This window comes from Thunnus albacares, chromosome 1 (genome assembly GCF_914725855.1).
Source record: "Thunnus albacares chromosome 1, fThuAlb1.1, whole genome shotgun sequence".
Classification (NCBI taxonomy): Eukaryota; Metazoa; Chordata; class Actinopteri; order Scombriformes; family Scombridae; genus Thunnus; species Thunnus albacares.
In genome coordinates, this window is record NC_058106.1 from 40,901,149 (window position 1) to 40,915,244 (window position 14,096).

At 40.7% G+C, this 14,096-nt stretch overlaps 1 protein-coding gene across 2 annotated transcripts in view; it reads right to left on the reverse strand.

Moving 5' to 3' along the window:
• The window catches only part of LOC122986161 (transient receptor potential cation channel subfamily M member 1-like), a 73,833-nt gene that overhangs the window by 35,856 nt on the left and 23,881 nt on the right, over positions 1-14,096 (reverse strand). The window contains exons 8-9 of one of the 2 annotated variants that reach the window (XM_044357297.1): positions 13,555-13,678; positions 12,854-13,193 (exon numbers count right to left, since the gene is read on the reverse strand). In XM_044357297.1, coding sequence (XP_044213232.1) covers positions 13,152-13,193; positions 13,555-13,678 — 166 coding nt within the window. In that variant the 3' untranslated portion in view covers positions 12,854-13,151. Of the gene's footprint in view, positions 1-12,853; positions 13,194-13,554; positions 13,679-14,096 lie in introns of those variants that run through there. The other variant, XM_044357289.1, reaches the window with a different exon arrangement.

Consider the following 14,096-nt stretch of genomic DNA (forward strand, 5'->3'; position numbering starts at 1 on the left):
GCTGCTGACGGTGTTCTGGGATCATATCGAGGTTAAAGCTGCTGACGGTGTTCTGGGATCATATCGAGGTTAAAGCTGCTGACGGCGTTCTGGGATCATATCGAGGTTAAAGCTGCTGACGGCGTTCTGGGATCATATCGAGACTAAAGCTGCTGACGGTGTTCTGGGATCATATCGAGGTTAAAGCTGCTGACGGTGTTCTGGGATCATATCGAGACTAAAGCTGCTGACGGCGTTCTGGGATCATATCGAGGTTAAAGCTGCTGACGGCGTTCTGGGATCATATCGAGGTTAAAGCTGCTGACGGTGTTCTGGGATCATATCGAGGTTAAAGCTGCTGACGGCGTTCTGGGATCATATCGAGACTAAAGCTGCTGACGGTGTTCTGGGATCATATCGAGACTAAAGCTGCTGACGGTGTTCTGGGATCATATCGAGACTAAAGCTGCTGACGGCGTTCTGGGATCATATCGAGACTAAAGCTGCTGACGGTGTTCTGGGATCATATCGAGACTAAAGCTGCTGACGGTGTTCTGGGATCATATCGAGACTAAAGCTGCTGACGGCGTTCTGGGATCATATCGAGACTAAAGCTGCTGACGGTGTTCTGGGATCATATCGAGACTAAAGCTGCTGACGGTGTTCTGGGATCATATCGAGACTAAAGCTGCTGACGGCGTTCTGGGATCATATCGAGACTAAAGCTGCTGACGGCGTTCTGGGATCATATCGAGGTTAAAGCTGCTGACGGTGTTCTGGGATCATATCGAGGTTAAAGCTGCTGACGGTGTTCTGGGATCATATCGAGGTTAAAGCTGCTGACGGTGTTCTGGGATCATATCGAGGTTAAAGCTGCTGACGGTGTTCTGGGATCATATCGAGGTTAAAGCTGCTGACGGCGTTCTGGGATCATATCGAGGTTAAAGCTGCTGACGGCGTTCTGGGATCATATCGAGGTTAAAGCTGCTGACGGCGTTCTGGGATCATATCGAGGTTAAAGCTGCTGACGGTGTTCTGGGATCATATCGAGACTAAAGCTGCTGACGGTGTTCTGGGATCATATCGAGACTAAAGCTGCTGACGGTGTTCTGGGATCATATCGAGACTAAAGCTGCTGACGGTGTTCTGGGATCATATCAAGACTAAAGCTGCTGACGGTGTTCTGGGATCATATCGAGACTAAAGCTGCTGACAGTGTTCTGGGATCATATCGAGGTTAAAGCTGCTGACGGCGTTCTGGGATCATATCGAGGTTAAAGCTGCTGACGGTGTTCTGGGATCATATCGAGGTTAAAGCTGCTGACAGTGTTCTGGGATCATATCGAGGTTAAAGCTGCTGACGGTGTTCTGGGATCATATCGAGGTTAAAGCTGCTGACGGTGTTCTGGGATCATATCGAGGTTAAAGCTGCTGACGGTGTTCTGGGATCATATCGAGGTTAAAGCTGCTGACAGTGTTCTGGGATCATATCGAGACTAAAGCTGCTGACGGTGTTCTGGGATCATATCGAGGTTAAAGCTGCTGACGGTGTTCTGGGATCATATCGAGGTTAAAGCTGCTGATGGTGTTCTGGGATCATATCGAGACTAAAGCTGCTGACGGTGTTCTGGGATCATATCGAGACTAAAGCTGCTGACGGTGTTCTGGGATCATATCGAGGTTAAAGCTGCTGACGGCGTTCTGGGATCATATCGAGACTAAAGCTGCTGACGGTGTTCTGGGATCATATCGAGACTAAAGCTGCTGACGGCGTTCTGGGATCATATCGAGACTAAAGCTGATGACGGCGTTCTGGGATCATATCGAGGTTAAAGCTGCTGACGGTGTTCTGGGATCATATCGAGACTAAAGCTGCTGACGGTGTTCTGGGATCATATCGAGACTAAAGCTGATGACGGCGTTCTGGGATCATATCGAGACTAAAGCAGCTGACGGTGTTCTGGGATCATATCGAGGTTAAAGCTGCTGACGGTGTTCTGGGATCATATCGAGACTAAAGCTGCTGACGGTGTTCTGGGATCATATCGAGGTTAAAGCTGCTGACGGCGTTCTGGGATCATATCGAGGTTAAAGCTGCTGACGGCGTTCTGGGATCATATCGAGGTTAAAGCTGCTGACGGTGTTCTGGGATCATATCGAGGTTAAAGCTGCTGACGGCGTTCTGGGATCATATCGAGGTTAAAGCTGCTGACGGCGTTCTGGGATCATATCGAGGTTAAAGCTGCTGACGGCGTTCTGGGATCATATCGAGGTTAAAGCTGCTGACGGTGTTCTGGGATCATATCGAGGTTAAAGCTGCTGACGGTGTTCTGGGATCATATCGAGGTTAAAGCTGCTGACGGTGTTCTGGGATCATATCGAGACTAAAGCTGCTGACGGCGTTCTGGGATCATATCGAGACTAAAGCTGCTGACGGCGTTCTGGGATCATATCGAGACTAAAGCTGCTGACGGCGTTCTGGGATCATATCGAGGTTAAAGCTGCTGACGGTGTTCTGGGATCATATCGAGACTAAAGCTGCTGACGGCGTTCTGGGATCATATCGAGGTTAAAGCTGCTGACGGTGTTCTGGGATCATATCGAGGTTAAAGCTGCTGACGGTGTTCTGGGATCATATCGAGACTAAAGCTGCTGACGGTGTTCTGGGATCATATCGAGGTTAAAGCTGCTGACGGCGTTCTGGGATCATATCGAGGTTAAAGCTGCTGATGGTGTTCTGGGATCATATCGAGACTAAAGCTGCTGACGGCGTTCTGGGATCATATCGAGACTAAAGCTGCTGACGGCGTTCTGGGATCATATCGAGACTAAAGCTGCTGACGGCGTTCTGGGATCATATCGAGGTTAAAGCTGCTGACGGTGTTCTGGGATCATATCGAGGTTAAAGCTGCTGACGGTGTTCTGGGATCATATCGAGACTAAAGCTGCTGACGGCGTTCTGGGATCATATCGAGACTAAAGCTGCTGACGGTGTTCTGGGATCATATCGAGGTTAAAGCTGCTGACGGTGTTCTGGGATCATATCGAGACTAAAGCTGCTGACGGTGTTCTGGGATCATATCGAGGTTAAAGCTGCTGACGGCGTTCTGGGATCATATCGAGACTAAAGCTGCTGACGGTGTTCTGGGATCATATCGAGGTTAAAGCTGCTGACGGTGTTCTGGGATCATATCGAGGTTAAAGCTGCTGACGGTGTTCTGGGATCATATCGAGACTAAAGCTGCTGACGGTGTTCTGGGATCATATCGAGGTTAAAGCTGCTGACGGCGTTCTGGGATCATATCGAGGTTAAAGCTGCTGACGGTGTTCTGGGATCATATCGAGGTTAAAGCTGCTGACGGTGTTCTGGGATCATATCGAGGTTAAAGCTGCTGACGGCGTTCTGGGATCATATCGAGGTTAAAGCTGCTGACGGCGTTCTGGGATCATATCGAGACTAAAGCTGCTGACGGTGTTCTGGGATCATATCGAGGTTAAAGCTGCTGACGGTGTTCTGGGATCATATCGAGACTAAAGCTGCTGACGGCGTTCTGGGATCATATCGAGGTTAAAGCTGCTGACGGCGTTCTGGGATCATATCGAGGTTAAAGCTGCTGACGGTGTTCTGGGATCATATCGAGGTTAAAGCTGCTGACGGCGTTCTGGGATCATATCGAGACTAAAGCTGCTGACGGTGTTCTGGGATCATATCGAGACTAAAGCTGCTGACGGTGTTCTGGGATCATATCGAGACTAAAGCTGCTGACGGCGTTCTGGGATCATATCGAGACTAAAGCTGCTGACGGCGTTCTGGGATCATATCGAGACTAAAGCTGCTGACGGTGTTCTGGGATCATATCGAGACTAAAGCTGCTGACGGCGTTCTGGGATCATATCGAGACTAAAGCTGCTGACGGTGTTCTGGGATCATATCGAGACTAAAGCTGCTGACGGTGTTCTGGGATCATATCGAGACTAAAGCTGCTGACGGCGTTCTGGGATCATATCGAGACTAAAGCTGCTGACGGCGTTCTGGGATCATATCGAGGTTAAAGCTGCTGACGGTGTTCTGGGATCATATCGAGGTTAAAGCTGCTGACGGTGTTCTGGGATCATATCGAGGTTAAAGCTGCTGACGGTGTTCTGGGATCATATCGAGGTTAAAGCTGCTGACGGTGTTCTGGGATCATATCGAGGTTAAAGCTGCTGACGGCGTTCTGGGATCATATCGAGGTTAAAGCTGCTGACGGCGTTCTGGGATCATATCGAGGTTAAAGCTGCTGACGGCGTTCTGGGATCATATCGAGGTTAAAGCTGCTGACGGTGTTCTGGGATCATATCGAGACTAAAGCTGCTGACGGTGTTCTGGGATCATATCGAGACTAAAGCTGCTGACGGTGTTCTGGGATCATATCGAGGTTAAAGCTGCTGACGGTGTTCTGGGATCATATCGAGGTTAAAGCTGCTGACGGTGTTCTGGGATCATATCGAGGTTAAAGCTGCTGACGGCGTTCTGGGATCATATCGAGACTAAAGCTGCTGACGGTGTTCTGGGATCATATCGAGGTTAAAGCTGCTGACGGCGTTCTGGGATCATATCGAGACTAAAGCTGCTGACGGTGTTCTGGGATCATATCGAGACTAAAGCTGCTGACGGTGTTCTGGGATCATATCGAGGTTAAAGCTGCTGACGGCGTTCTGGGATCATATCGAGGTTAAAGCTGCTGACGGTGTTCTGGGATCATATCGAGACTAAAGCTGCTGACGGTGTTCTGGGATCATATCGAGACTAAAGCTGCTGACGGTGTTCTGGGATCATATCGAGACTAAAGCTGCTGACGGTGTTCTGGGATCATATCGAGACTAAAGCTGCTGACGGTGTTCTGGGATCATATCGAGACTAAAGCTGCTGACGGCGTTCTGGGATCATATCGAGACTAAAGCTGCTGACGGCGTTCTGGGATCATATCGAGGTTAAAGCTGCTGACGGTGTTCTGGGATCATATCGAGGTTAAAGCAGCTGACGGTGTTCTGGGATCATATCGAGGTTAAAGCAGCTGACGGCGTTCTGGGATCATATCGAGGTTAAAGCAGCTGACGGCGTTCTGGGATCATATCGAGGTTAAAGCAGCTGACGGTGTTCTGGGATCATATCGAGACTAAAGCTGCTGACGGCGTTCTGGGATCATATCGAGACTAAAGCTGCTGACGGTGTTCTGGGATCATATCGAGACTAAAGCTGCTGACGGTGTTCTGGGATCATATCGAGACTAAAGCTGCTGACGGTGTTCTGGGATCATATCGAGGTTAAAGCTGCTGACGGCGTTCTGGGATCATATCGAGGTTAAAGCTGCTGACGGTGTTCTGGGATCATATCGAGGTTAAAGCTGCTGACGGTGTTCTGGGATCATATCGAGGTTAAAGCTGCTGACGGTGTTCTGGGATCATATCGAGGTTAAAGCTGCTGACGGTGTTCTGGGATCATATCGAGGTTAAAGCAGCTGACGGTGTTCTGGGATCATATCGAGACTAAAGCTGCTGACGGTGTTCTGGGATCATATCGAGACTAAAGCTGCTGACGGTGTTCTGGGATCATATCAAGACTAAAGCTGCTGACGGTGTTCTGGGATCATATCAAGACTAAAGCTGCTGACGGTGTTCTGGGATCATATCGAGGTTAAAGCTGCTGACAGTGTTCTGGGATCATATCGAGGTTAAAGCTGCTGACGGCGTTCTGGGATCATATCGAGGTTAAAGCTGCTGACGGTGTTCTGGGATCATATCGAGGTTAAAGCTGCTGACAGTGTTCTGGGATCATATCGAGGTTAAAGCTGCTGACGGTGTTCTGGGATCATATCGAGGTTAAAGCTGCTGACGGTGTTCTGGGATCATATCGAGGTTAAAGCTGCTGACAGTGTTCTGGGATCATATCGAGACTAAAGCTGCTGACGGTGTTCTGGGATCATATCGAGGTTAAAGCTGCTGACGGTGTTCTGGGATCATATCGAGGTTAAAGCTGCTGATGGTGTTCTGGGATCATATCGAGACTAAAGCTGCTGACGGTGTTCTGGGATCATATCGAGACTAAAGCTGCTGACGGTGTTCTGGGATCATATCGAGGTTAAAGCTGCTGACGGCGTTCTGGGATCATATCGAGACTAAAGCTGCTGACGGTGTTCTGGGATCATATCGAGACTAAAGCTGCTGACGGCGTTCTGGGATCATATCGAGACTAAAGCTGATGACGGCGTTCTGGGATCATATCGAGGTTAAAGCTGCTGACGGTGTTCTGGGATCATATCGAGGTTAAAGCTGCTGACGGTGTTCTGGGATCATATCGAGGTTAAAGCTGCTGACGGTGTTCTGGGATCATATCGAGGTTAAAGCTGCTGACGGTGTTCTGGGATCATATCGAGGTTAAAGCTGCTGACGGTGTTCTGGGATCATATCGAGACTAAAGCTGCTGACGGTGTTCTGGGATCATATCGAGGTTAAAGCTGCTGACGGTGTTCTGGGATCATATCGAGGTTAAAGCTGCTGATGGTGTTCTGGGATCATATCGAGACTAAAGCTGCTGACGGTGTTCTGGGATCATATCGAGACTAAAGCTGCTGACGGTGTTCTGGGATCATATCGAGGTTAAAGCTGCTGACGGCGTTCTGGGATCATATCGAGACTAAAGCTGCTGACGGTGTTCTGGGATCATATCGAGACTAAAGCTGCTGACGGCGTTCTGGGATCATATCGAGACTAAAGCTGCTGACGGCGTTCTGGGATCATATCGAGGTTAAAGCTGCTGACGGTGTTCTGGGATCATATCGAGACTAAAGCTGCTGACGGTGTTCTGGGATCATATCGAGACTAAAGCTGATGACGGCGTTCTGGGATCATATCGAGACTAAAGCAGCTGACGGTGTTCTGGGATCATATCGAGGTTAAAGCTGCTGACGGTGTTCTGGGATCATATCGAGACTAAAGCTGCTGACGGCGTTCTGGGATCATATCGAGGTTAAAGCTGCTGACGGCGTTCTGGGATCATATCGAGGTTAAAGCTGCTGACGGCGTTCTGGGATCATATCGAGGTTAAAGCTGCTGACGGTGTTCTGGGATCATATCGAGGTTAAAGCTGCTGACGGCGTTCTGGGATCATATCGAGGTTAAAGCTGCTGACGGTGTTCTGGGATCATATCGAGGTTAAAGCTGCTGACGGCGTTCTGGGATCATATCGAGGTTAAAGCTGCTGACGGCGTTCTGGGATCATATCGAGGTTAAAGCTGCTGACGGCGTTCTGGGATCATATCGAGGTTAAAGCTGCTGACGGTGTTCTGGGATCATATCGAGGTTAAAGCAGCTGACGGTGTTCTGGGATCATATCGAGACTAAAGCTGCTGACGGCGTTCTGGGATCATATCGAGGTTAAAGCTGCTGACGGCGTTCTGGGATCATATCGAGGTTAAAGCTGCTGACGGCGTTCTGGGATCATATCGAGACAAAAGCAGCTGACGGTGTTCTGGGATCATATCGAGACTAAAGCTGCTGACGGCGTTCTGGGATCATATCGAGACTAAAGCTGCTGACGGTGTTCTGGGATCATATCGAGGTTAAAGCTGCTGACGGTGTTCTGGGATCATATCGAGACTAAAGCTGCTGACGGCGTTCTGGGATCATATCGAGACTAAAGCTGATGACGGCGTTCTGGGATCATATCGAGGTTAAAGCTGCTGACGGTGTTCTGGGATCATATCGAGACTAAAGCTGCTGACGGTGTTCTGGGATCATATCGAGGTTAAAGCTGCTGACGGCGTTCTGGGATCATATCGAGGTTAAAGCTGCTGACGGCGTTCTGGGATCATATCGAGGTTAAAGCTGCTGACGGTGTTCTGGGATCATATCGAGGTTAAAGCTGCTGACGGCGTTCTGGGATCATATCGAGGTTAAAGCAGCTGACGGTGTTCTGGGATGATATCGAGACTAAAGCTGCTGACGGCGTTCTGGGATCATATCGAGGTTAAAGCTGCTGACGGCGTTCTGGGATCATATCGAGGTTAAAGCTGCTGACGGCGTTCTGGGATCATATCGAGACAAAAGCAGCTGACGGTGTTCTGGGATCATATCGAGACTAAAGCAGCTGACGGTGTTCTGGGATCATATCGAGACTAAAGCAGCTGACGGTGTTCTGGGATCATATCGAGACTAAAGCAGCTGACAGTGTTCTGGGATCATATCGAGACTAAAGCTGCTGACGGTGTTCTGGGATCATATCGAGGTTAAAGCTGCTGACGGTGTTCTGGGATCATATCGAGACTAAAGCAGCTTGTTTCCATCTTAGTAATAAAGTCTGAACTCTTCTATCATCGTGTGCAGACTGGATGGTTGTAGTTGTGTTATTAGACGTCTACAGTTTGTTCACAACTAGAAGATGTGACCATGAAACCGTCGTCCTCTAACTCATAAAGCCTTACATGGACTCGCTCCACCTGCCTGTGATATACCTGTCTATATAAATAGACTCTCCACCTTCATCACAGTCTTCCTCCGTCCTCTCACCCATGATTTGTTTTAATGTTTGTCCTTTGTTTTCTATAATTATAAAGTGTGTTTTCTATAATTATAAGGTGTGTTTTCTATAATTATAAGGTGTGTTTTCTATAATTATTGTGTTTTCTATAATTATAAAGTGTATTTTCTGTAATTATTAAGTGTGTTTTCTATAATTATTAAGTGTGTTTTCTATAATTATAAAGTGTTTTCTATAATTATAAAGTGTATTTTCTATAATTATTAATTGTGTTTTCTATAATTATAAAGTGTATTTTCTATAATTATTAAGTGTGTTTTCTATAATTATTAAGTGTGTTTTCTATAATTATAAAGTGTATTTTCTATAATTATTAAGTGTATTTTCTATAATTATAAAGTGTGTTTTCTATAATTATAAAGTGTATTTTCTATAATTATTAAGTGTGTTTTCTATAATTATTAAGTGTGTTTTCTATAATTATAAAGTGTATTTTCTATAATTATTAAGTGTGTTTTCTATAATTATTAAGTGTGTTTTCTATAATTATAAAGTGTATTTTCTATAATTATAGTGTATTTTCTATAATTATTAAGTGTATTTTCTATAATTATAAAGTGTATTTTCTATAATTATAAAGTGTATTTTCTATAATTATAAAGTGTGTTTTCTATAATTATAAAGTGTATTTTCTATAATTATTAAGTGTGTTTTCTATAATTATTAAGTGTGTTTTCTATAATTATAAAGTGTATTTTCTATAATTATTAAGTGTGTTTTCTATAATTATTAAGTGTGTTTTCTATAATTATAAAGTGTATTTTCTATAATTATTAAGTGTGTTTTCTATAATTATTAAGTGTGTTTTCTATAATTATAAAGTGTATTTTCTATAATTATTAAGTGTGTTTTCTATAATTATTAAGTGTGTTTTCTATAATTATAAAGTGTATTTTCTATAATTATAGTGTGTTTTCTATAATTATTAAGTGTATTTTCTATAATTATAAAGTGTGTTTTCTATAATTATAAAGTGTATTTTCTATAATTATTAAGTGTGTTTTCTATAATTATTAAGTGTGTTTTCTATAATTATAAAGTGTATTTTCTATAATTATTAAGTGTGTTTTCTATAATTATTAAGTGTGTTTTCTATAATTATAAAGTGTATTTTCTATAATTATAGTGTATTTTCTATAATTATTAAGTGTATTTTCTATAATTATAAAGTGTGTTTTCTATAATTATAAAGTGTATTTTCTATAATTATTAAGTGTATTTTCTATAATTATTAAGTGTGTTTTCTATCATTATAAAGTGTATTTTCTATAATTATAAAGTGTGTTTTCTATAATTATAAAGTGTATTTTCTATAATTATAAAGTGTGTTTTCTATAATTATAAAGTGTATTTTCTGTAATTATTAAGTGTGTTTTCTATAATTATAAAGTGTGTTTTCTATAATTATAAAGTGTATTTTCTATAATTATAAAGTGTATTTTCTGTAATTATTAAGTGTGTTTTCTATAATTATAAAGTGTGTTTTCTATAATTATAAAGTGTATTTTCTATAATTATAAAGTGTATTTTCTATAATTATTAAGTGTATTTTCTATAATTATAAAGTGTATTTTCTATAATTATAAAGTGTATTTTCTATAATTATAAAGTGTATTTTCTATAATTATAAAGTGTGTTTTCTATAATTATAAAGTGTATTTTCTATAATTATAAAGTGTATTTTCTGTAATTATTAAGTGTATTTTCTATAATTATTAAGTGTATTTTCTATAATTATAAAGTGTATTTTCTGTAATTATAAAGTGTATTTTCTATAATTATTAAGTGTATTTTCTATAATTATAAAGTGTATTTTCTATAATTATAAAGTGTATTTTCTATAATTATAAAGTGTATTTTCTATAATTATAAAGTGTGTTTTCTATAATTATAAAGTGTATTTTCTATAATTATAAAGTGTATTTTCTGTAATTATTAAGTGTATTTTCTATAATTATTAAGTGTATTTTCTATAATTATAAAGTGTATTTTCTGTAATTATAAAGTGTATTTTCTATAATTATTAAGTGTATTTTCTATAATTATAAAGTGTATTTTCTATAATTATAAAGTGTATTTTCTATAATTATAAAGTGTATTTTCTATAATTATAAAGTGTGTTTTCTATAATTATAAAGTGTATTTTCTATAATTATAAAGTGTATTTTCTGTAATTATTAAGTGTATTTTCTATAATTATTAAGTGTATTTTCTATAATTATAAAGTGTATTTTCTGTAATTATTAAGTGTATTTTCTATAATTATTAAGTGTATTTTCTATAATTATAAAATGTATTTTCTATAATTATTAAGGGTATTTTCTATAATTATAAAGTGTATTTTCTATAATTATAAAGTGTGTTTTCTATAATTATAAAGTGTATTTTCTATAATTATAAAGTGTATTTTCTGTAATTATTAAGTGTATTTTCTGTAATTATTAAGTGTTTTGGGATTCTTCACTTTAAATAAAATTGATTGATTGATTAAATGTATATCTATCAAAGTACTGCAGTACAGTTTTGAGGTATTTGTACTTGAGTATTTCCATGTGATGCTACTTTATTCTTCCGCTTCACTACATTTATTTAACAGCTTTAGTAAAATATTTTTGATGTATTTCTTGGCTGTAATATACTGTAATAATATAAAACTGTTGTGATATTTACTTTGATATTTTAAGTACATTTTTACATATTTATATATTTTTTATTGTATCTTGTTCATTTTATTTCTGGTTAACTGTTTATATTTGTTCTTATTGGCTGTGAAGCTTTTTGAACTTCCTGTTTGTTCGTCTGTCGTCATGTTTCATCTGAAGAAGGTTTATAAGATTTTATCTTTACTTCAGCCTGAAATGATTATTAAATTCAGGTTAAACTGAACCCAGAACTGAATTTGTACAAAAAATGTGAAATCAGCTGCACAAAAATAACAAAAAGATGTGGAATATTATATATATATATATATATATATATATATATATATATATATATTTATATATTCTGGGTCACTCTGGGAGACGTAAGCCCCGCCCCCCTCCATCTCTGTCTCAACCCATATACATAATAATATATAATAATGTAATGATACTCAGAGCCTCTAATTATGTTCCTCATACAAGAACTAGTCTGTCAAACTTATTATTCAGTTTAAATATAACGATAATAACGGATCAAAGAGAATTTAATGTGGATGTTTTGACACTGATCAATAGAAAATGTGAAAGTGGGAATAAAAACACACAGAAATATGTACAAATACATAAATAAATAATGTAGTGCAGTAAAAAGTACCTTGAAACTGTGAGAGACTCAGTAATTTATAACATTCAGTTTACATGTGAAGCTCCGGCCGATCGTTTTAATCTGACAACAAATCATTTTAAGTGAACGATGTGATTCAGATTTACGGCCGTGCAGCTGCTCCCAGGAAGAAGCAGTGGATTGTGGGATTAAATAAATGGTGGAAGGACACCGGTCTCACAACAATCTCCTTTATAAAAGCAGGTCAAAGTTAAAACCTCGTCATTATGTTAATGTCACAGAGTCAGCAGGAGTCTATATGGGACAGGATACACGAGCGTTACCACGGTTACGTGCAGTAATTTGTGTCTGATATGTTAATCATCATCATCCTCCTTCTCCTTCATGTCTCAACCCATCAGAAGATCCACAGTCTGAAGCTAATATGAAGCTTCAGCGTCCAGACGAGTCAAATCCAGTAGATATCTTTCAACGTTACAGTCTGTTTAGTGTCACATTGCAGCAAAAGTTGTTCAAGTTCAACTTTTTTCCAAAATGACGCAGTGCTAAACTCAGTCTATACATGACATAATGCTAACATGCTATCCTTACATTAGCATGCAAGCTAAATGTTAGCATCATGTTTCCATGCAAACTCTATGCATGTTAAGAATGACATGATAAAATGTAATGAAAAAATATAAATAAACAAAACAAAAAGCTAACATGCTACATGCATTCTAAACGTTAGCATGTTAGCATAACTATGCTGGCAATAAAGCTAACATTAGCATGTTAACTACTCTACATTCTTTATCTGAAGCTAATATGAAGCTAATCAAGTAGATATCTTTCATCGTTCCTCTTTTTGTTACTAAACTTCCACCTGCAGCTCAACAGGGAAACACAAAGACTGTAAATGTGTCAGATATCCACTGATATGACTAACTCAGACTGATGAAGCTGAATAGAAGCTTCAGACAGACTTTATATATCCAGTATGAACAGGAGGAATGATTACAGACACCTGACTGCTGGTTTAACTGGAAACACTGGAAACACTGGGAACACTGGGTGAATGCAGAGAGGCTGATGATGATGAGGTGAAAGATGACGACACACAGATGAAGGATGAATGAACAGTTGGATTTATTGTTGGAGAACAAACAGAGTTCAGATGATGTCAAAGCTCCACATCATTATGATTATTGTTGACGTTTAAATAATAATAACAATAATATTCATAATGTTCAGCTGACTCACTAACAGCCTCGTCTCTGTTTATTCACTAAAACCTTTTTAATCTCCGTCCACATAAACTGATGAAACATTTCATCACATGAGATGTTTACAGGATGAAACCGTGTCGTTGTTTCCTGTCGGCGTCGCTCTGAAACCAACAGGAACCAGTTTCACAAACAGCAAACATCAGAGAAAAGACACTGGTTTCCATGACAACGATGTTAAACTCTGATGTTGCTGTTCACACTTTATCAGGGTTAGTGTTCACATCCTCTACTGCAGGAAAACTACATCATACTTATGTACTTTTACTGCAGTACTGGTACTTTTACTGCAGTACTGGTACTTTTACTGCAGTATTGGTACTTTTACTGCAGTACTGGTACTGCAGACGACACAGACTGATCAGATGATGCAGATCAACCTGATGCTTCTTAACTCTCCTCGTGAACGCAGACAGCGACTGATCGTACGCTCGTGTCATGTGATCTTCCCGTGTTGTGACCTACCAGCGCTCTCTTCTTCATGCACTCCATCACCATGAGGAAGATCTGCAGCGCCTGGCTGCGGCTGTAGTTGAAGGTTTTCTGGATGGTGACCAGCAGCTGATCTTTGACGCTGTCGCTCACCACCCTGCAGGGACAACAGCTGACGGTCAGCTGACGGTCAGCTGACGGTCAGCTGACTCTCTGATGCACGCGGTCAGAGTGCAGAACTATAAAATCACAGCTTCCTTTCCAAAGTTTTTACTGCAAAAGTTTCATGTTTGCTTTGGTTACGCTTTATCTTACAGTTCCTTTCATTTTATACGGATTGTCTGAGTAATTTTCAGATATTTGATGGTTAATTTTAGGACATTTTACAGAGAGGGTAAAAAGTGCCGACTCGTTATATTTGGGTGCAGAGGCGTCAGCTTTTACAGCGACTGAACCTGCACAGTGTGACATGCAGCCTAAACTGCACTCAAAGCAAACAGAGACTCAGTGCTGCTTTGATATTTGCATTTATGTAAATTACATCATATTCAAATATTTGTCCCTTTTCAATGCAA